Source organism: Nanorana parkeri, unplaced genomic scaffold, assembly GCF_000935625.1.
Source record: "Nanorana parkeri isolate BGI_ZX_2015 unplaced genomic scaffold, ASM93562v1 scaffold1, whole genome shotgun sequence".
Classification (NCBI taxonomy): Eukaryota; Metazoa; Chordata; class Amphibia; order Anura; family Dicroglossidae; genus Nanorana; species Nanorana parkeri.
The window spans coordinates 3451153-3474277 of record NW_017306269.1 but is presented as its reverse complement, the minus strand read 5'-3'; the positions used below and the strand labels follow the sequence as shown (position 1 = coordinate 3474277).

General features: G+C 42.7%; 1 protein-coding gene across 1 annotated transcript in view; it reads left to right on the top strand.

Moving 5' to 3' along the window:
• The window catches only part of DTL (denticleless E3 ubiquitin protein ligase homolog), a 28199-nt gene extending 12411 nt beyond the window's left edge, over positions 1–15788 (top strand). The window contains exons 11-14 of the mRNA XM_018554920.1: positions 2829–2941; positions 10100–10235; positions 12190–12989; positions 15723–15788. Coding sequence (XP_018410422.1) covers positions 2829–2941; positions 10100–10235; positions 12190–12989; positions 15723–15788 — 1115 coding nt within the window. The remainder of the gene's footprint in view (positions 1–2828; positions 2942–10099; positions 10236–12189; positions 12990–15722) is intronic.
• The last annotated feature ends 7337 nt before the right edge of the window (positions 15789–23125 follow it).

The following is a 23125-nucleotide window of genomic DNA, read 5'->3' as shown; positions in this document are numbered from 1 at the left end:
TGTTAGTGTGTTGAATATTTTAACATCAGTTTTTATTTGATACATGATAATTATGTGCACAAGTCGGCTGTATTTGTTAAATATGGATCTGCCTCCTGATTGTGGCATGTTGACCCTGTTTGTCTCAGAAACTTACAATGAGTTGTCTATGGCAGTGATGGCCAAACTGCGGCCCTCTAGCTGTGGTGAAACTACAAATCCCATGAAGCATCTCTCTCCGGGAGTCGTGGCTGTGAGTCTTGCAAAGCCTCATGGGATTCGTAGTTCCACCACTGCTGGTGGGCCGCAGTTTGGCCATCCCTGGTCTATGGGAATTTGTTCCCTGACGCTTTCAGTTGAAGTTTGAACTTGAATTCTTGCCATGGAACAAGCTCTTGCAGGATTATTACATTTGCACCTGCAGCGTCTGCTCAGTTGCAGACACGAAGGCTTCATTCACGCTGATCATTTTGTAGCGTTTTTTTCTGCTCAGACCCCCCCCCCATTTATTTCAATGGTCCTGTTAACATCTCTGCGGCATGTCGAGTGTAGCAAAACGCTCGTTGCTTGTAGGAGGTACATGAGCTACTTTTTGGCAGATTCTGCGCCTCTTTGCCCCATAGACCTCAACGCTCAAATATGTGGATTTTTGCGCACGTCTGTCCATTGACATTAATGTGCCGCAATCTGCTCATTTAAACGTGGGACTTTATATATGCACATAAAACACATATACAAATATGCAAAAAGGCGCTTAAAACACGTTTCTTGTCACTCAGGTGTGAATGCAGCCTAAAGCTGGCCAGATGGGAAAAGTGCAACAGATTCCTCCATCTACGCCAAGTTGTGTGGCTGGAGGAAAGTACCACTGGGCCAAGCGTCGGTATTTTGCTAGTCCGCCCCGCTGGCTCTCAAAATACCTGGACAATGCCTTCATCCAATCAGATTGTTCAGGTATTTTGAGAGCCAGCTGGGCCGGCTAGCAAGATACTGAAGCTTGGCTCAGCGGGCGATTCCCCCATACACACAGTTTAGCATAGATGGGGCAATCTGTTACCCATTTTCCATCTGACCATAGAAAATCTGTACATAATCTATAGGTGTATGGGCAGTTAAGGTAAGATGTATAACTCTGATTAGATTCAGGAAGAGCCATTATAACGCATTTTAAAAATAGGAAGTGTTAACAGCATTTTAATATGCTCTGCAGCATTGACCTAAATTAACTTTAATCGCTATGTTCTCATCTATTTTTAATACAACTGATGTGAATTTTTTCCTTTTCATTGATTATCCACAGCAGATATCAGAATCTTAGTGCCATTGTGTAATGTGTGCGATTTCCAGCAGATGGCGCTCTTACCTGCTTTAAACATGTACAAGGAAAGTTTTTCTAAGCAAAACATCCCCTTTTCCCCGATTCGTTGTCAGAGTGGTGAATAAGCGTAGAGGAGGAATTTGCTGCTCCTGCGCTCGTGTAGCAGTGAACACAGGGGAAGATTTATTACATCACAGGAATTCCTGCTCTCAGGAGAAAGCGCAGTGTGCCCTGGTTACAGACTTATTTTTAGATTGCTTGTTACTTCACAACTAATTTTACAGCCATCCTTCAACTGCTTTTAAAGTTGGTGTAAACACCGGGGCTCTAATGCTCCAGATACTGCGAACTGTGCAGGAATTGGACCAATTTTCTTTGGTTAGAGCAGCAGTGTATTAAACAAAAAATAAGACCCATCGCTATTGTAATGCTGATAGGGGAAGATTATACTGGGCACAGATTATGTAGGCATGCAAAACAGGATCATTGATGCCAGTTCAGTTTTCTCCCTAGCTCATAATATGACTTTTTGAAGTCTGCGAGGGGGGCTGCATTATGGTAACAAATTTGTAAGGTAGAAGGTGATGCAACCTGAATTTCTTTTCAGAATTCCATTCAAACTGCAAAATACAGATCACTGAACTGTTATCTAGAGAAAGAGTTGTAGTTTTGTTAAGCGAGTCTTGTGATCCAGGCACCACAGCCAGACACCACAGCTGGATCAGTCATCTAGCCTTGCAGATACACAATAACATTTGCCCACCCCTAGTCTACTGATTGGACTTTGAAGAAGCCTCAGTAGACTGAAGAGGTCTTCTCTGCTGTTCAATTTTGCACACCTACTGTTAAAAAGCGCTTGGCATTTGATATCAAATGATATATAGCAGAGTCTTATTTGCTTACAGTCCTGCTATGCTAAGTTAAAGGAAGCTATACCCTAGAAAAGGCCAAGGACTGGTCACCAGTATGACTGCAGCTGATCTTTCCCCAATACTGACTTACCATGCCTTGTTCTGCACGGTTGTTTTGTGGAAGTGGCAATCTAGGTAGAGGTAGGACTTTGCTTTCCTTATGACAGAGCTGCCCCTGTGTGTGATGAGTGATGGGGGACTAGTACAGCAGCAGGAGGAGGTGCCAAAAGCATAGATCCACTGAATGAAAGAGGCAGAAGCAGGGAGTTCCTCACAATGTAGGTCCTCGGGTACAGCCTTCTCTTCAGCAAGGAAAACTGAGTAGTAGTGGCATCAGCAAATCTCAAAGAACTAACTTTTAGAGATGCATTGCATTGGGTGATGGCTCACAGGAGCTGTAAATAAGGAGCTCTCTAAGGTTAATGACACAGGAAGTGCATGGCTGTTTCTAGAGAAAGTTGAGGCAAAAGGTAGGTTTTTCAGGGTATGGCGTAAGTGCATTTACAAGGCTATCTGAGTAATTAGCTGCTCAATTAATGTTCCCAGATGTTGGACAATTTGAAGTACTGATCCAAACAATATGAACTCTAACTTTTTTTTTTTTTTCCCTCTTCATTTAGTGTCTGTCTTCAGTGGGCACCTGAACTCTACCTTCTACATTAAGTCCAGTCTCAGTCCTGATGGTCAGTTCCTGCTCTGTGGCTCCAGTGATCACAGTGCTTACATTTGGCAGGTTAGTGTGTGTATATTATGCTGTACATCCTTTTGGATTATAATTAAAGTGGGTTGGGTTCTGTGTTGAATCAAAAGATTACGGCTACTCTGTTGTCAAACTCTTCAACTTAAGGAAAATGAAATTCTAGAGTTGTATAACAGACATAAAAGGACACTAAACTCGGGAGTTAAATCTTAATGTATTCAAGAACCTTAACTATTAACACAAATGTATTTTATTTGTGTATCACTTGGCTGTAGATCCTCAAATCATCTCTGAATTGGTGCTGACACTGTCCTTCCTTCTAGAGGGTGGCTACTTTTGTTCCCCATGGTCCCTGTGTGTGTTGTAAAGTAGTCACCGCTCCAAGCTCGCTCCAGGGATGGACTACAATCTCAATACAAATGAGTAAACTAAACGTGAGATTGTAGTCCATCACAGGAGTCCATCACTAAAGCAAATAGCGATTGTGCAAAAAAATTCCTCAGATGATTTGCAGCCAATCTGCATGTAACTCTCAGGTAAGGATAATCACACAATGCAGGCAGACCTTCACCTCCACCCAGTGAGTGACAAGTGAGTGCTCACCTGGGGAGGTAGACCCACAGAGCTAGGTCAAATGCGCTTTTCCCCTACTTAATGGGGGAGGGAAGCCCATGCACAGAAAAGGCGTTAAGGTCTCCTCAGATCACAGGTACCAGTATAAATCCAGGCGGAAAAAGGACAAGGACATAGTGCGTAACGTCCAATAAAATGCAATTTTTTAACTAAAAAATGCGTACTCACAATGGTGTAAACCGTACAGGCATTGGGTATTGCTGGGTCAAACCAGCAAGGCAAATGGCAGCAAAGCAATGAAAAAAACCTGTTCGTCCGGCTCAGTGCAGTGACATCAGAAGCTCTGCCCTACGTAGGTTACGTCAAAACACATGATTTCATCAGGGGTTTGCGTGTTTTGACGTAACGTACGTCAAAACAAGCAAAAATCTATAATTGCTGTACCTTTTCTCATTTAAAATACTGAGGCTGTTAGTCTGATAAAAACTAATGGCGTCACTCTCTCTCTCTCTCTCTCTCTCTGGTTTCAGTCACTGTTCTGGTGCAAGCATGCAGCAAGCAAAATCTGAGTACAGTTCGAAATTTCTCTCTCTCTCTCTCTCTCTCTCTCTCTCTCTCTGGTTTCAGTCACTGTCCTGGTGCAAGCATGCAGCAAGCAAAATCTGAGTACAGTTCGAAATTTTAGTTTATTTTTACTAGATTTGAAAGTGGCTGAATGTGACAGCCAGGCAACTAGCATTTTAGAAGATACATTATGCAAGCTTCCCGCTTTATAGATCTGTTGTAGCTTACTGGAAAGATTTGACATGCAGTTTACCTTTCCACCCTCTATACAATGCGTATTGATCTGACACTGTAACTCTATCCTGTAAGCACGTGTAGCAACGGATCTGTTTTCCCTGTCAAACAAGGACTTAATTCTTCAGCCTCTTCCTCTTTTTGGATCAATAGGTCATCCAGGACACCTGAGAAGTCGGGAGAGGCTCAATTTTTGATATGTTACATGAGACAGTTGCTAGACAGCAGTTCCTTCCCATAACATTCTGGCATGGTTACAGGATAGCAGAAGGCTAACCCTGCCAAATGACAACAGCCACCCAGGATTATTGGCTCCAGCCAGTCACCTGTTTGTCGTACTTTTCAATTAATCTTGGCTGTATTAGATGTGTGGGCTGTTCCAGAACACAACACTTGTCAGGGGCTGCCTGGAAATGTGGCTTCTGCCAGGAATTTATTTTATACTAAACCGGCTATTTAGAAATCAAATATAATTCCTTCTGCACTTTTTAAAGACAAAATTGTACTGGGCGCATTTTTGTTTTTTTGTAGGGCTGTTACTGATTAAAATGTTCGTGTTCGTCGTGCCCCACTCAATATGGCCGCCGCTTGAGTGGGGCAACTCAGAATAATAACGTGCTGGATTAGTGTGATCCTAGTTCATTTTATTACTTCATTGCTGTGCTGTATGTGTATAGGCCAATGCCTTGGCTGGTGCTCGTGCAGAAAGTTTCAAAAACATTTTAATCGATCATACCGATCGAGAAATTAATCGTTAATTTGCACAGCCCTATTTTTTTTGGTGTATCTTGATAACACAACTTGCATGAATATATTGCCTAGCACAACATATTTCCAAAAGTCTTTCAATCGATTGACCGCACATTCGCTTTCTCTTCCCTGTTAGCGAAGGATATTGTGTTTTGATTAGAGAGATGTGTCATTCTTTTGCTTTGCATCGAATGGTGTTCAATTAATAAGGTGCAAGCAGCGTTCAGCGCAGTAGTACTCGGGCTGCATGCTGCCACCCCAGTCAATGGGCTCATGGCGAACTGAGTTCAGAAGAAGTGGATCAAACGATGCTGGAAGTCATGCCACCTGAAAGATTGGCAGCATCTAGAATAGAATTGCTGCGGAGCGGAGCTCTGGATTACAGCCGAGTACTGGGAAAGGGGGGGGGGAACCACTCTGCAGCGTGCAAGTTCAAATAAAAAATCTGATTGTGTATGCATCCCTTTGTCATATGACCGCTTCAATTAGTAGTAGCCAAACCACTGCCCTTTTTAGCTGTTATGGAACTGCAGGTCCCATAAGGCACTGCAAAACTGACAGCTACAGGGATGGCTTGTACACCAGACTATCTACACAACATATCATACTATCGATTCGTGTGCTCTGTGGCCTCCACGTGACACAAGTGGTTTAATGAATGGTTGGGTTTTGCTTCAACTCTGTGTTTAGGACAGCTGTGTGGTTGGTAAGGGCTGTCCCCTGATCCTGTTTTGTCAGCACCGAGTGCAAGTGTGCGTGTAAGTCAGCTTGGAAGCAGATGGCGTCTCCACTCGGTCACACGTCAGTTGCATAGTAACACTTTCACGCATCTCCTAAATGGTCATCACACTAGTTAACTTAATAAATTGAAGGAATAATAGTAGTAACTAGAAAAACAATGCACGGAAAGCTACATTAAAGTTTTACAGAGGCAATCCTCTAAATAACATTGATTGGGCTGTGCCAATACTTGATATGTGAAATTTTGGTGGTTGTATGCCATAGTTAGTCTAGTCAGCCTTCAGTGGCTATGAGTGGCCTCTCACATATAGTGCTTGAATTATTGTGCAAAAGTGTTTCTCTTGTTTACAGACTCTTGGTTATTCACATCCTAAAAGTTCAAAGAGGTCCACTTGCATTTCTAATAGCTGTTTTTAGGCAGATATGGTTCTAACAAACGCCTAGCCAAAACATTTTGGGATTTTTTTTTTTTTTTGCATGGTTATAAACACTGGCAGCGCTTTATTGGCATCTGTTTCCTGGTTTACTTTACTTCCTGTCCCTCTGGTTACACATGAAGCAAAGAGAAACCGTTTTCTTGGTGTCAAGTTTTGTTTATCAGCTGTCCTGTTACAAGGATGCTAGGTAAGCGCTGGTTTTATTAAAGTGACATTAAGGCTGGGTTCACACCTAGGCGTATCGAATATGCGCGTTTGTCGCGCGATTCGAGTTTAAAAGAAACCCCGCGGGCTACCTGGCTGTATCCCAATAGATACGCGTGACTAAAACGCCCCAAAGAAGCTCCTGTACTTCTTTGGGCGTAGGGCGTTTTGTAGCGCGTTCATACGGCCTGTAATACGCCCAGGTGTGAACCATACCCATAGGAAATAATGGGATTTCGGTGTTTGAGCGTTTTGCAGAGCGTAGGAACGCGCTACAAAACGCCCAGGTGTGAACCGGGCCTGAAGTCAAATTTAATTTTCCCCCTTCCCAATCCTGCTGTAGTGACTTACCTTGAATGACGCCTCTTAATCTGATCATCTTCTTTACTATTCTTTTCAGCTGTCCCTCCAGCGCTGGTGCGGGTCTCCGATCCAGCGCTGACTCCTCTGTCCTCCTCTTCTCTCATGTCCCACGGAGTCTGTGTGGGTGCCCGCTGCTCCATAGACTTGTGTCTCTCCTCATTTCCCAGCCGAACATCTGAACTCTGCATGCGCCCGCCCCAAGATCCTTTGCGGTCAGATGTTCGGACGGGAGCGCGTGGCGAAGACACAAGCTAAGTTTAAAGCCTTTTTAAAAGATTTATGAAAAATGTTTTTGCATATATCTACTGCTTTCTAGCAGTAGATATATGCAAAAACACGTGAGGGTTTAATAACCCTTTAAGTGTTTTCTCCAGCTTTTGTTTGTAAAACGCCTGCTTTCCCATTAGTCGGGGTAGTTCTGTAAGATGATTCTGTACTGCAATATAAAGCTGTTAACGGACATGCTGGTGTGACCGAAGAGGCTAAAATACTTCCTTTACTGGAGGAAATGTTTCTCCAGCTTCCTTTCATTGCTGCTTACAACCAAATATGTGGGCAATCTGACCTCGGTTTCACACTTCAATTAAGATCATGTGACTAAATGTCTTGGCTTTTAGTCACATGCCTGACAATTGAGCGCACCCAAACTTCATCAGTCCCTCCCCATTACTTGATTCATCCATGCAAAGTATGTCGCTTTGTTCACATTTTGCTGTTATCAAATTATATAGCCACTAAATTGGGCTCTCCAAACGTCAAGTCACCCAACTGTTTTAGTTGCCAATAGTCACACGCAGTTAATTCAAAACCGAAACCAGAATGATCAAATTATTACATATGTGAGGTTACCTGCAAAACATCATGTTGGGGAATTTGTATGCTCAGCAGCTGTTTTAACATTGTGTCTTTAGAACATAAGACTGTGTAGTTGGGTGGAATTGTTGGCTAAGGTATATCATGGCTTCCTGTTGGCACTGTAGCTACACGCTTGTGGTTAGCTGGTAGGTAGCGAAGCACTTTATATCTGCAGCTGAAAAGCATCTTATCGCTGTCAGATCTTGTGGTTCTGTGTGGGGTCTATCCGTTTTCCTGCAGAAAGCGGGTCTTTCATTGTGTTTGGAAATCTTCATTGTCTTTAACTGAGCCCACGTTAAGCAAAATACACTATGCCTTCTATTAGAGCATAGTGTTTCTATTGATTATTCTGTCATCAAGAACATAAAGGTGAGCTACAGGCAAAGTAATAGGAACTTGAAATACACGTGAAACACGCAAAAGGATCAGCTTGACAGCCCGGCAATTAGCATCTTCAGATTTAAAGCTCAGTTCTGTGGGGGGTTTTTGTTTGGTTTATTTTTTTTCCCAAGACTTCTAGCAAACCATGCGGATCAAAAATCCTTGCAAAGTTTAATAAACGTGTAATAAAACAGTTAGGGTTTGTTTTGGCTGTTACATGTGGTCACCTTCCCAATCTGGGCAAAGAATCTTCTGGTGCTTAGTGCAGGTCAGTGGGCAGACCATACCCGACTCCCCACTGTATGAAAATGTGCTTACAACAAAATGAATGCAAAATACAAACGTTTATTAAAAAAAAAAAAAGATTAAACCTTGATTTCCATTATATATATATATATATATATAAAGTGCTGTGAAAACGTAGCATTTTCTATATAGGTAATGTCTCTCCCATTGTGTTATGTATTTTCTTTAGTTGGTTTTTATATTGATCATTTACCTTTTTTTAGCTTGTCTTTTAAGAACTGATTGGAGCAAACCTAAGTGAATTGCAGTTACAGATTCCAAGTTGGTTTATATTGAGTAATCATCCTCATCCAGGTTTAACATTTTTTCTGGAGTTTGCATGTTCTCCCTGTGCTTGTGTGGCTTTCCTCCAAGTACTCCGGGTTTCCTCCCACGCTCCAAAGACATGCTGGAAGGTTAATTGGCTCCTGTCTAAAGGTGCCCATACACTGCACGATTATCGTACTAATAAACCCCCTCGACGATCAGAATATCATACGATCATTGTGCGGCGCACCCAACTTGTCTCGATAGAGGTCGATCCGATAATCGTACGACCGCACTAATAATCGTACGATTTCGATCGACCGACGGAAGTAATCACTTTTTATCAAATTGTCTCCAAAAGGAGAATGGACATGTTATTCATGTTGCATGGTTTGCGTTGCATGTGGTTCATTGCAATTATTAGGGGGTCACTTTCAGCAGCCTCATGTGTGGTGCACATGGGGAGTGGTCAGCATGTGTGTCAGCTACATGAGGAGATATGATTTTGGTGTGAGCAGTGGCTATTGCATCTGTACGCAACATGTAGCCCCAGCAATGGCCGAGCAAGTTGTCCATGTTGGTACCAGAACAGAGGTGTGGATGCTGCGAGTACAGCCAGCTGCCGTCATTCTACTTCTGATAGCTCGATCGTTTAACACATGCGCTGAACAAACAGTGCGATCATTGACGAACGATTACTCTACTCATTGAACGATTATCGTACGATTACGCACAGGTTTTCGAACATGCTAGGTAGTCAAACGTCGTACGATTGTACAGTATCCGCGGTTGCACGCTACCCAGACACTGCGCGATTATCGTACGAGAAACCGATCGCGTACGATAATCGTGCAGTGTATTGGCACCTTAAGTTGGCCCTCTATGTATGCATGTGAGATAAGGACCTTAGATTATTAACTCCTTGAGGGTAGGGACTGATGTGAATGTGCAACTTGTGCAAATTGTCGGCGCTATATAAATACCTGAAATAAAATGTGTCGAGAGAGGGAGAATTTTCATCCTGTAGACGGAATGGAAACTTAATGTAGTTCCATTTTCACAATCAAATTTGAGAATCCCCCACTATATTTATGTGGGGTTTTGAGGCAGGGCCTTATCTCCATTTATGGCCCATGCTTTGGATTAGATGGGGATCCTCATGGCACATGGATCCACCTAAAGACTAACATGTTCTTGCCGGCACTGCTAATTATTGCATTTTAGAAGTGTTACTTGTTTTTTTTCAACTCCTGTCATTGTCACTTTATATGTAGAAAATCATATAATAAAAGTATGCAGTATGCAATACAAGAATTAATTTGATTGTTGAAGCACATTGCATGGGGCATGAGACCCGTGTGTGTGCGCACGCACCAATCTGGCTCTCCAATATACTACTAGCACAGGGTTTTTTAACATTAGCATTTAGTATGTAAAAAAAAAAGCTATTACTGTATGTGCAGCCTGACTGCATGGCGTTAATAAATACCTAGACTATAACATATGTTTCACGTCTGACCATTGCCATGTTGTGCAGGTTGTCACATGCTCTGATGATAACACTGTGAGGCTTTGGCGGTTGAAGAGGAGCTGCAGCAAGAGCAACGAAGATGAGCGAGGAAACTGTGTTGGTTGGGCACGTCAGAAGATCAATTGTACTCCTATAGGCAAGTGTTTCAGATGGGCAAAGTACAAAGGAGTTGCTGTTGGACATTATTGTGCAAGGTTTCATTCATTAAACGCATCACTTTTGGTAATTTCTAACTAGCAGGCAGTTTTCCAGCTTAGAAAAGCCAAATTTTTTCCATAGACATACAGTAACTGAAATATTGCTGGATTTTATTGTTACAGCTTAAAGCCAAGTTGTCATGATCAGTCTTAGTCTGATTCTTTTGTTAATTATTTAAAGGAAAACTCCACTTTTAAAATGAATAGTCCTTTTATTAAAAATTACCTTTCCATTACACTTTCAAGCTACTGTAATTTTATAAAGCTTAAAAAAAGCAATATGGCAACCGAAGATGTTCTGTACACTTGTGTACAAAATGCACATAGAAATGTAATGTATTGCTTCTGTGTTTTTGCTTATAGACTTTCTCAGATGTCTGCACAAAGATGCAAGTAAAATTTTAGGCATCCCCCGCAACTCAAATTTCTGTTGACATAGTCCTTAAGGGTTCATTAGTCTGAAGGGATGCCGACACTGCAAATTTCATTATTATAACCCTTAAAGTGCATAAGGTGGTTGTAATGAACCCAGACCTTCCCGTTCTGGAATCGGAAAGTTTGAGTTAAAGTTTAAAGCCCACCTCCAGTCTGATGTTGGGAAAGAGTGGGGACCAGTTTGGACTTCTGTCAGGGTTCTCTCTGTTCTCTGTCCCCGTTGAGGCTTTTCTTTTGCTTTTCTGTCATGTGCACATGAAGTGACAGGGTGTCTTTCTCACGGAGAAGAGTTGGCACATGTCCGTTTTTTTTTCTTGATCTATCTGCATCTTTGAGGCCAGGTGATGGCTGTTTTCCTCATTTGACACCAGGGCAAGAAGTAAGGGAGAATCTCAGGAGGAACAGAAAAAAAAAGGCAGGGGCTCTTACTCTTTTCCCATTCATAAAACTTGGCTTCTTGTGGGTGTTTTTTAACTTGGCGTTCATTTATGATTTTTTTTTTAGAATTACTTTGTCGGAATCTGACAGTTTAGCATAGCTGCACACACACAGGAGCTGGAACACAGTTTGTGAGGTCTAGCAGTAGACATGCAAGCAATTATCCGATTTCCAGTGACCTCTGATTGCATTTGAGTGATGGATCTCATATTTTCATACTAAGTCCTAGGGATGCACCGATACTTTTCAGATACCAGTGCTGATACGTGGCATTTTCTACTAACAGGGTTGGAGCGGATGCAGCTGGGACCTGGCTCTGGCGCTCCACCACTGTCCTGAAATCATTAGTCTGTATTGTTTTAGAAAAACTCTCACATGACAATAAACAAAAATGTATCAGTACTCGTACTTGCAAAAATGGTATTGGTGCATCCCTTTATATTTATAAACAAAATCCTACAATAAAACTGATGTACAAATCCCAGGAGCTCCGTGTCCTCCTTACAAATGACAGCAGTCTCCTAACTTTTGATTTTTTTCTCTAGTCTTGTTTTGGAGCTTGAAAAGTATCTGTACTTGTACCGAGTACGGTACTTGGTATTGGTTCATCCCTACTAAGTCCCTTTTTAAAGCCACTAGGAGAACACCATTTGTTATCCCAATTCTCTAAAAACGGCAAAACCTCACAGAGGGGAATTTATCAAGACTGGAGCAGATTTGCACTGCAACCCATCAGCTTCTCTGTCTCGTTATCAAATCTTACCTGAGCAAACTGAAGAGATGCTGATTGGTTGTCATAGGCAACGGCTCCATATTATGCCTGCTCCAGTTTTGATTCCCCCCCCCCAAGCGTCTACTAACATTTACTGTTGTCTGGGGGGTTTCAGCCAGCTGGGAAAGTCTATTTTGTTTACAGGTCACTCCAATGTAAACTACAAGGGAGTAATTATGTGTAAGTGCCTTCTCCATGTGTTTGTAGGCTTGTGCAATCACAGCATGTTCTATAAATGTTTCTTCTTTTCACAGGCTCCAGAATATGTACACCTGCTAAATCGTCCCCAGTGCAAAGCCCCTGCTTTACGTCTTCTCCTACTCCAGCTGCCTGTGCTCCAAGCAACACCGGGGACCTCCCAATGTCATCCACCACTCCAACTTCTCCTTTCACGATAATTCCTAAATTGCACACACCAACAAGGCAGAAGGCTGAAGCTTCCACTTCATCTCCTAAACAGCTGTCTACTTCCAAGGTGTCCATTAAGAACTGGGTCACGCGTACTCCAAGGTCGGATATGGATTCTATGAAGACTCCATCTCCTCGAAAGGCCTTCACCCCAGTAGAGCAGTACCCCACAGCTTCTAGTTCGAAGGTGTCACCTCTGTATGAGAAGAAGGCTAAGAGACGCCTGGATACCAGCAGTGATCAAGCAGAACACAAGTGTTTTAGTGACTGTAACTGTGTGACAGAGCTGGAACCCAGACTAAAGAAGGCTAAGCTTGACCTTTGCTCTTTGGAGGAGGACAATGTAAATGCTGACAGCAGATGTCTAGGTCTGGCTGATCTCAGCAAGAAACATGAAGAGAGGTCTGATTCCCAACTCTCTATGGAGGCCCCTGGAGCACAGTCCCTTGTAGGAACATCCTGTCATTCGAGAGCCGTACAGCTCAACAAAGAAAACACAACTCCAGAGAAGAATTGGCTTTCTGCATTAGGGCACAAACTGAAATCTGACAAGTCTGTAAACCAAAACCTTACCAGTCGCCAATCACCAAAGAGTGGGAGTGCCAAAAAGGCCCCAGCAAGGACTATAATCAGTTCCCCCACGTCTGTAAGTATCGTAATATACATTATTAAAAATATTCAAGTTCTGTTTTTACTAGTGCACTAGATAATGTCCAACTCCAATCAAGATGTGTTATTTAGTTCTTGGTTGAGCAGGAAAGGGTTGGACCCTTTGTCACGTTTTATTACCATATGTGTCTGTCGGGGGGGATTTACCTTCACTTCACAACAGCAGGGACATAGACATAGAAAAGGTTTTAGCTAAAATTGAGCCTCAAGATTTAACAGTCCTCATTTCAATTTATGTATAGTTCAAATTATTATCCATACCCTCTCTTTTCACACTGTGGTTCGTTAAGTGCAATGCTATCAAAAGGTTAAAAAGAAAATACAATTCCTAATGGGAGTTTGCGCAATGGGCATATGAAATTCTGAGTACACAACTGTGGCTTCTGCATTGTGTTGGAGCCTGCTAGTATGAAGGGAGAATTTTTATGGGATAAACAAAATCATTAGCAGATTCCTTTTTAACTTTTTCTGTGTAGAAAGATGACGCATATTGCAAAAGCGAGCTGTAGAGAGGCAAACCGAATGAACGGGCTGCAATCACTCCAACTCGCACATGATTGGCTCCCATCTGTGTGACCAACACCTTTCTATATACTTAATTTTCTTCTTGCTGCCTCCCTCTTTGTTCCTAGTGACTATTACATGTAGGGATGCACTGATAAAAGTACAGCTATCGGTGCCGAGTATTTGGGTGAGTACTCATACTCGCCCAAATGGTCTGATGCCTAGCCCGATACTTCCGGTATCAAGAATCCGGGCAGCGCGTCATTACACGCTGCCCGGTGTCCTGATTGGCTGGGAAGCTAACTCCCCCATGTTCTCTCGTCACTTGTAACGAGAGAGCATGGAGCCGGCTTCCCGGCCAATCAGGAAGCCGGGCAGCGTGTAATGACGCGGTGCCCGGCTTTCTGATTGGTCAGGAAGCCGGCTTCATGCTCCCTTGTCACCTCATGACGAGGGAGCCACGTCATTACACAGCGCCAGACTTTCTGATTGGCCAGAAAGCCGGCTCCATGCACTAGGTGACGAGAAGCATGGGGGATGGCTTCCCTGCTAATTGGGAAGCCGGGTGGCAAGTCTTTACACGCTTCCCGGCTAATCAGGAAGCCAGGGGGCGAGTCATTACACGCCGCCTGGCTTCCTGAATGGGACTTTCGGTATAGGTGAGTAGCGGGAAAAAATATCGGTACTGGATACCGAAATACCGTTATCGGTGCATCCCTAATTACATGGTATCATTGCCCGATGACTAGTAGATCACGTTTCTAATGAAACTGTTCATCTCTCGATGAAATGTTTTTGCTGATTTGCCTGCAAATCTGGTAAACTACCTCGTGGTATAAAAACAACTTTTTCCTACTAGTCAAGAGGCTGGGTAAGAACTGATCATTCTTCTTAGTGGGGTGTGATCTGCCCCATTTTGTTGTCATGTGATTTTTATAGATCCTAGAAGGACAGAGTATGGCTGTGAGTGAGGCTTGTGCTTGACAGCATGTTGAATCTGGCTTTCGTTCACAGCCAGCAAAGCTTGTAGAAGCTGATGCATCACGTTGGCCTCTGTCCTGATCTGTTCCTACACAGTGGCATGACGGTGCTTGTCTGATGTGCTAATTAATCTGACTTCAGCTTTAGCAGACACTTGCCAAACAACCTTATTTTGTGTTTTCAAGTGTAAGCTGTCCTAGATGTGTCTTTTTTTAATTTTTTTATATAAACCTGCAGTGGAAGTACCTGACTTTGTATTAGCCTTTTGCATTCCCCTCTAGAGTAGACTGGTGGAGGATGAAGCGACACAAAGGGCTGGTCAGTTGTGCTACGGTGCTAATTTGCTAACAAGGAACATGCTGATGGGAGAAGAGAGCAGTGATGGAGATGAGCTCATCCGTCTGCTGCTTCTCCTTTCACTGTCCAGCCACAGTCTGGTATAAGACTTGTAAGTGTTGGACAAGCCTTACTCCCCCTACTAAAGTGTTTATTGCTGTATTCATCTCTTTTGGGAATATTACATGTGTGACTATACCAGAAAGGAGGGGAGTTATTCGGAATTGTAATACAGTCCAAAGAAAATATTTTGGACCACTTTAAAACTGCTCAGTAGCAGAGCTGTTAAGATGTCTGAATGACGTACAAGTTCCCGTTTCTGAGAGGTGTCATCTGAAGGGTAATTGGCTAGCTCATTTCTCAAAGTGACTCTCATAAAAGTACGGGGGCTGCCATTGTTGACCTTTTCCTCTGTGAATGTAAGTTCCCCTGCTGTCATGCTAATTTTCTAGCTTCAGTGCTTTGAGTCTCTGGCCTGGAACAAGTATTAAGAATTATTGGACCCATTTACAACATGCCTGTTCAGGTTCCGTGGCTCAAAAGTTTTGAAACCATATGCAACCAGGTAACTAGCATTTTCAAGAGCCAGCGCTGGTAGCCCTCGTTCTTTTGTTACAACAGTCACTTTAAGCAGGAGAGGAAGAATTGGTTAACAATTGTCGTATTTTCATGCTGCTGGAAGTAGGTAGGAGGCTTGCTAGGTATGTGCCCACCTTCACCATTGACAGCAATGACGTGCTGAGGAAGAGGAAGGACCACGTGATAAGTTTTTGCTTTCTTCCATGCATGTGTGATTATTGGTCTCATGGGCACCACATTGCTGGGAATCAGGTAAATTGCATTTGTAGTTCTATCACATGCTGAATCTCTCGGACTTTTCTCTTTCCAGGTTCCAGTCACGCCAGGATCCATAAAAAAGATTTCAACATATTTCCATAAAAAGTCTTTGGAGTAAAGCAACCACGCCGGAGGAGAAATGTCTTTTCTCAATTTCAGGAAACCTTCTTCAGCTGCATGCACAGCAAATGTTAGAAGGTTGTGGACTATATTGTGTGTTAATGTGGAGGCTACTGTACTATGGAGTGTTTGTACATGCTGCTATGCAATGCATCCTACCCACAATCCTCCTTTCTGGTTCAATCTGCTGTACAGCTAATCTGCAGTTTGATGTGCATCACTTTATTATCCATTTTGATTTGCTCCACATGTTCAGCCTTGTAAATCATCCTTTGCAGGTTTAAAGGTTCCTAAAGGGGTGAAATGTGTTTTTCACCGTAGCAGATGACTTTGTTGTGATGACATTTTACTGGGGAAATGATCACTGGCAGTTTTCTTTCCTTCAGGAGTGATGTACCTCCATTTACAGAGTTGGAAATATTTTCTAATTTGAGGAAATGATTGGAATACTTGGCATAAAGGGGGAACCTGTCATGATAGGAAAATGGGCACTTCCATGGCAGGCTTGTTTTTGAAGTGGTAAACTGCCTACTCAATCCTCTTCCAAGGTTACCTACTTGGTCACTGATCCAGAAACCGAATGTAAGACCTGGCACTTGCTCTTTCAAATACATTGTCAAGTTCTGAATCGTCCCTTTTAGGGGCCGTGTATTGGCATTAGAAGTCATTCTCGCCTCATGCAAGTCAATGGGAAGATAAAAGCAGATTGATGCAGCTTTTCAGGTCAAACACACCTGTGAATGAGCTTTCATCTCAGAAGCACCTGAAGAGCTCAAAGCAAGCTGTATGTTTGCTCATAGACACATGCCATTAAATTGTGGCAAACGTCACAATCCTCTCAGCAAATCTCATGTCTTCTCCAGTGCTTCTGGTCAGTTTTCTTTAACCATGCAATAATCCATGTTGTAGCACACAGTGTGGGTAACCCACCCTGACAGTAGGCTTCTTCATATGAATATATTCTAGATGTCAAATGGAAACTGCACAGTTGACTAGTAAGAAGAAACGGGGGTAGAGGATTCCTCGAATGTAGCACTTTTTTTAAGGGAAACCTGTACGGAGAGATATGTGGAGGTTGCCATTTCTGACCTAAAAATGTTAGTTTCCTGGCTTTCTTACTTTGGTAGTTGCCAATTAAAAGCATGCGCCAAGCAAAATCAGGGTGAAGTCAGAACTTCCTATCTAAAGGCTCTTTCCTGGTCAGGAACTGAAGACACTGGGCCAGCATCCCCAGAGGTGGGGGATTGTTAATAGTGGAGCCTTTCTTCAATGTCACTGGGTCTTCTGTTTTTTAAAGAATGTGTATTGTGGGGAAAAAAATAAATCATTATTGGATGTTTAGATTCTCCCATGGCAGTCGTGAGGCACTGAACAAATTGATATGGAAATCCAGAAGCCAGCAGGTACCAGCTCCACTGACAACTAGAGGAATCCTAGAAAATTGGGTGCCAGCTTTAACTGTTAATGAACATTGGCGCCTGGGATTTGTCCAGCCCTGACTATTGCTATAGGCATGATTGGAGGCACGGCAAATTCTAACTGCACTCTGGCTGGTCTTCTGGCATCTGCCTCACACTTTAGACATGAGATCAGCTTTTGGTATGGACACACAGGGCATCAGACTGTCTCATGCCTATAGGCAGCTGAAATGAATGAAAGGGAGACTCTGCTTGTGTTCACGACCGTTTTTTCAGACACAACTATAAAGGCCAGTTTTGTTTTTACCCGTCATTCGTTTTAAGGAAAGTCTACCTGTTCTAAGATAAATATATTGCTGCTGTTGCCAATCTCCTCCTGAAGTTGATTGCCTTGGTCTCATCTCGATGCTTCCAAGACTGTGAACTAGAACAAGCAATGCAGCCAGTGAAGTCAGAGGACACAACACCTGATATGCACACTTGTTCTGGATCATTAATTCAAAGCATTGAAATCTTTAGTTCAAGATCACAGCCAGGCAACTAGATTAAAAAGATAATCCAGCAATGGCAGCTTATGTATTTTCTGTGCACAGGTTTTCTTTAACAGAATTGCTGGTAAAATGTCTCGCCTCTTACTGTGTCTGCAAGGATAGAAGCTAAAAGTATGTCCTAGGCTTTACTTGTCGTCACTCACCCCGGTTCAACTGTTTTATTGATGTTTTTATAGGACCGTTAATGAAAGTTCCTGTTTTTATCAGAACTTTAGGGGTTTGTCGGCCTTTGGTTTTATCTGGATGTCAAGATTATTTATTGTAGTCTGTGGGCACACCAGCGGGGTGTTTGCTAATGTTTTCCTGACTTATATTTCTTAATGTTAACTGTTGTAAATACAAATATCTTATAAATACTGTCTGTGTTGTGGTTTTTGGAATAAGCATCAGCAATAATGGGCAGCATTCTGTTCAGGGCTGTAAAGGCTCTTTTAGGGCCCATTCACACCACATCCAGATCATCACCAGACCAGATTGTTTCCGGACCCAAAATGCATCCTAATGTTTCCCTATGCTATTATCTGGTCTCTGTTCACACCAGCGCAGTCTGATCCAGACCAGAAAAAAAACTGCTGGTCTCATTTTGTCTGGTCTGGAATGTACTGCGGGCAGGTTCACACCATTTTCTGGACCAGATATGGTCTGGAAAATGGTGTGAACCTGCCCTTAGGGTTTGTTCACACCATGTGATGAGCAGAACTGTTTTTGTCGTCCGCACCTGAAATGCATCAGGATGTATTCCTATGGTATTTCTGGGCTCTGTTCACCCCAGTGACATCTGTTCCTGTAGGGGGGGGGGGAAATGATGCATGCACAATTTTATTATATTTTTTTCTGGTCTGGAATGCACCAAAATGTATGTAAACGCATAAAAAGGCGAATGCACTGGACTGCACCTGAAAGCTAATTTCAAGCTAAATAAACTGCACCGGAATGCGTCAAAAAATGCACCGTTTTTGCAGATTTGGTCTGGACATGGGGTGAACAAAACCTTACTCCATCTTCTAGTGCGTTGCATTAACATGCTTTGAATTAACCCCTTGCCATCTGTGGCATTTTCCTACTATTTGCGCACACATAAAATATACATTTTTGGCTAAAAAAACAGCTTCAGACCCCCAACAATGATATTTTTTCTGGAAGCAGAGGCCCTGTAGAATGAAAAATGCTAGGTGCAATTTTTTACGTTGCACGGTTTTTGCGCAAATGTTTATCAAACCCGTATTTTTAGGAAAAAATAAACTAATTTCAAATTTAGTGCACAGAAACATAATACCCAATTTTTTGGTAAAATATAAAAGACGGGATCACGTCGGGTAAATAGACACCAAACATGTCAAGCCTTAAAATTGCGTTCGCCCATGAAGCCGCAAAAAATGTAAATATCCATTTCCCATAGTGAACATTTTAAACGCTTTTACCGCTCATCAGTTTAGTGCTAACAGTCCTTGACAGTGCTAGAATTATTGCTCTCGCTCCGATGTTCGCGGCGATATGTAACGTGTAGCGCAATTGTCGTTTTTGCACGTAGGCGCACCGATGCGTGTTTGCGTGTGTCTGTGCGTGCACGTGGGGGGTGGGGGTCTTTAATAAAAAAAAAAAATTCCATTTATGTTACTTTCATTTTTAAAACTTTTTTTTTCCACTAACCCTATTGCTATTACAAAAGGAGCTAACAAGCACCCTATCTAATAGCAGATAGGGTGTGACAGGTCCTCTTTATGGAGACATCAGGGATAATGTGACCTAGGGACACCGAAGAAGCTGAGGAAGCAGAGATCTGCTTCCCCCAGCTTCATCTCCTGGCTCTTAAGAGCCGGAGAATCTTGTAAATTAACAGCAATCGCCTGCTGTGAAGAGCGGTACCAAGAACACGGCTGCTGCAGCAGCCGTGTTCTTGTTTTAACCACTTCAAAGGGAGTATAGATGTATTGCGGCCCGGAAGTGGTTAAGGCAGCCCATTTATTTGAATGAGCAAAGTTCAACATAAAACTGAAGTCATCAACTTGTGCAACTAGATCGATTGTTTATGGATTATATATATTGATCGTATCAAAGAAGGTCCAGTTATACTGGTAATTCAGAGAAGATGTATGCACTGATCCTGCCGCCTGGTTGGTTGGATAGGGAAACATCCATGTAACAGCACTGTGAAGAAAACATAGAAAACCGGCGCACAGATCTAAGTGCAGTATAAAAGTGACTGTTTAATAAGGGTCAAAGTAATGCACTTACAGTATATTAAAAAACATCTCGCCTGTCACGCATCAGATGAAAGTCCCATCTCAGCTGCTGGTCCAAGATTGCTATCAGGATATGGAGAGAGCAGAGTCCAGTTAACTCCAGAAAGATTTGAACGGGCTGCCAGTGCTCTGGAAAGCATTTCTAATATTGTGCATGCACCAAATTACTGCGCATTGAAGTGCTCTGGGTTAACATTCAGAATACCGATGCGTATAACATGCATTTGTTATGTAAGCATTGGAAGTCCAGCCTTAGGAAAAAAAAAAAATCTCCAGGCACCTCAGCCTAAAATGTAATGGATTTTAAGGTGGAACCCCACCTGAAAACACGAAGTGTGGTTCCCCCTTTCAAAAGAGTCCTCATTACCCATTCATAACAGCCTACAGTTCTACAAGATTTTGAGGCAGCACCGAGGAAGCCAGAAGGCACCACGGGGTGCCACAGCACACTGGTTGAGAAAGGCTGGCTAAAATATATTTGATTTCTGTTCAGACACATGTGATGTGCAAATCCATGCCACACTGCATAGACAAGAGGGTGACACCAGTAACTTGCATTTCAGGGAGCCTTCAACCAGCCTTTAAATGATCAGAAGGACACATGTCACCCCTCTAATAAACATGTCCCTTTGCTTGAATTACTATACAAAGTCATATTCCTGCAAGGTTTACCGTCACACATGGAAGATACAGGTGAAACTCGAATAATTAGAATATCGTGCAAAGTTCATTTATTTCACTAATGCAACTTAAAAGGTGAAACTAATATATGAGATAGACTCATTACATGCAAAGCGAGATAATTCAAGCCGTGATTTGTAATAATTGTGATGATTATGGCTTACAGCTCATGAAAACCCAAAATCCACAACCTCAAAAAAGTAGATTATTACATGCAATCAATAAAACAAGGATTGTACATAGAACAATATCGGACCTCTGAGAAGTACAAGCATGCATATGTACTCAGTACTTGGTTTAGGGCCCCTTTTACTGCAATTACTTTTGCACGATATTCTAATTATTCGAGTTTCATCTGTATACTTCATTTGATGCAAGGCAAGGGACTTTCACCCGAGCAAATATTGTACAACAAAAATTGGCCTTTCTATAAGTGGACCTGGGTCAGCCTTTGACCCTGAATACTATCAATGGTCAGATCTCAGCACTTGGAATCTCATTTCAAAGACTTGTAGCTTCCCATTCTTTGATTAATACTTCTGTACAGGGTGTCTGTCATGTGGCTTCCAGTGTGCTTCCTTGCTTTTATTTCCTCTGTGTACTAGAGTTGAACTTCAAAGCCTTCAAGAACCTTCAAATCTTTCCTAATCTGTACTGCTTATATTACACGTCTGTACTGAGAACTATGTAGGCTGCCTGTTTTGACCTCCTGAAAAATACTGGTTTACCTGGTTTTCTCCGGCCTTAGTACATAGAGTCCCTGACCTGTAACAAAAATGCCGCAAGCAAAGTCAGAACGGCATGATTTCTTACTGTGGGTAAGAGACAAAGTATTAAAGCCAGCTGAACAGTGGTGCAACCAGGCAAATAAGATTTTTACTAGAGCTCTGCAAAGGCAGCCTAATATTGGACGAGTTTCCTTTAAGACTACCAGCCGAAGATTTGCTGTTCTTTTTCCTTGGCAGGAACCTATTTGAATTGCAAATGGTTAAAGATCTGTGGAATGTGAGGGTGGTTTACTGAATCACGAAGTTCAATTGTTAATTGGCAGGGAACGTGACCATGCTTGCAGTGCGCACTAATAGTTTGGTGTAATTAGAGCAGGTAATTGTAAGCACCGAACAGACCATCAAATCTGAAAATGACTGCTTACATTTATTGTAAATAAGAATGTAGTGAAAGCATCGTATTGGGGAGGGGTGGGTATGTCTGGCCATCGGCAAGCATTTTCCTTATTAAAAGAAATCGGAAGATATTTTGCAGTACGACACCTGATATCTCATCACGTGTGTCTGATGCATTTGTGGTTGCAGCTTATATTTGACTTCTCTTGCCCCTCGAGAGGATGTTTCACATCTAATTATACTCAATTTAAGGGACGGAGAGGTGTCCTGCAGTATTTTATAATGCTCAGCAGACACACCCTTAATGCCAACTATGCTACATACAGCTATATTTCCTTATGACAAGGCTTTAGAATCTGACAACCCCATTTATTTAACATCATGAAATTATAATTTGTTAAAAGGTAATTAAACCCTCGGCGGTTTTTGCATATATCTACGGCTAGCAAGCAGTAGATATATGCAAAACGATTAAAAAAAAAAAAAAAACTTTTTTAAAAGGGTTCCTACTTACCTGTGTCAACCGTGCGATCCCGTCCTAACATCTGAAGATTTCCCAGGCGGCCACAAAGGTCTTTGGAGCGGGCGCATGCGCAGTTTAGATGTTCGGCCGGGAGACGAGGAGAGACACAAGGTAAGTCTATGGAGCAGCGTGCACCCGCAAAGACTCCATGGGACATCAGAGGAGAGGAGGACAGAGGAGTCAGCTCTGGATCGGAGACCCGCAGCAGCACTGGATGGACAGCTAAAAGAAGACATCAGTTAAGGTAAGTCCTTACATTAGCATTGTGGGAGGACCTTTGACTTTAATGTCACTGTAAATATCAAACATGATATGGATCTTATTTACAATTCTCTTAGGGGATCCAATGTATCTTATAAGCCTCCTGCACCTTGTAATATACCGTATTTTGCGGTCCATAAGACGCACCGGACCATAGGACGCAGTGAGGTCCGGCGCGCCTTATGGAGCACTCGACAGACCGTAGCTTCTGTGACAGAAGCTGCAGTTAGTTCTCGCTGAGACAGGTGGCGCTGTGATTACAGCGCCACGGTCTCAGTGATCACACAGAGCAGACGAAGAACGTCTGCTCTATGGTGATCTCGATCGTCGCCGCTGCTCGGTTTTAATACGAGTGATCTCATTAGATCACTCGTATTAAACGAGCAGTAGCTCCTACTGCTGAACTCGATCGCCGCTGCTCGGCTTTAATACGAATGATCTCATTAGATCACTCGTATTAAACAAGTAAGGGCGCCTACTACTCGCCTGGCGCCAGAAACCATGTCTCGGGCGGCGGGATTCGCTCCATAAGAC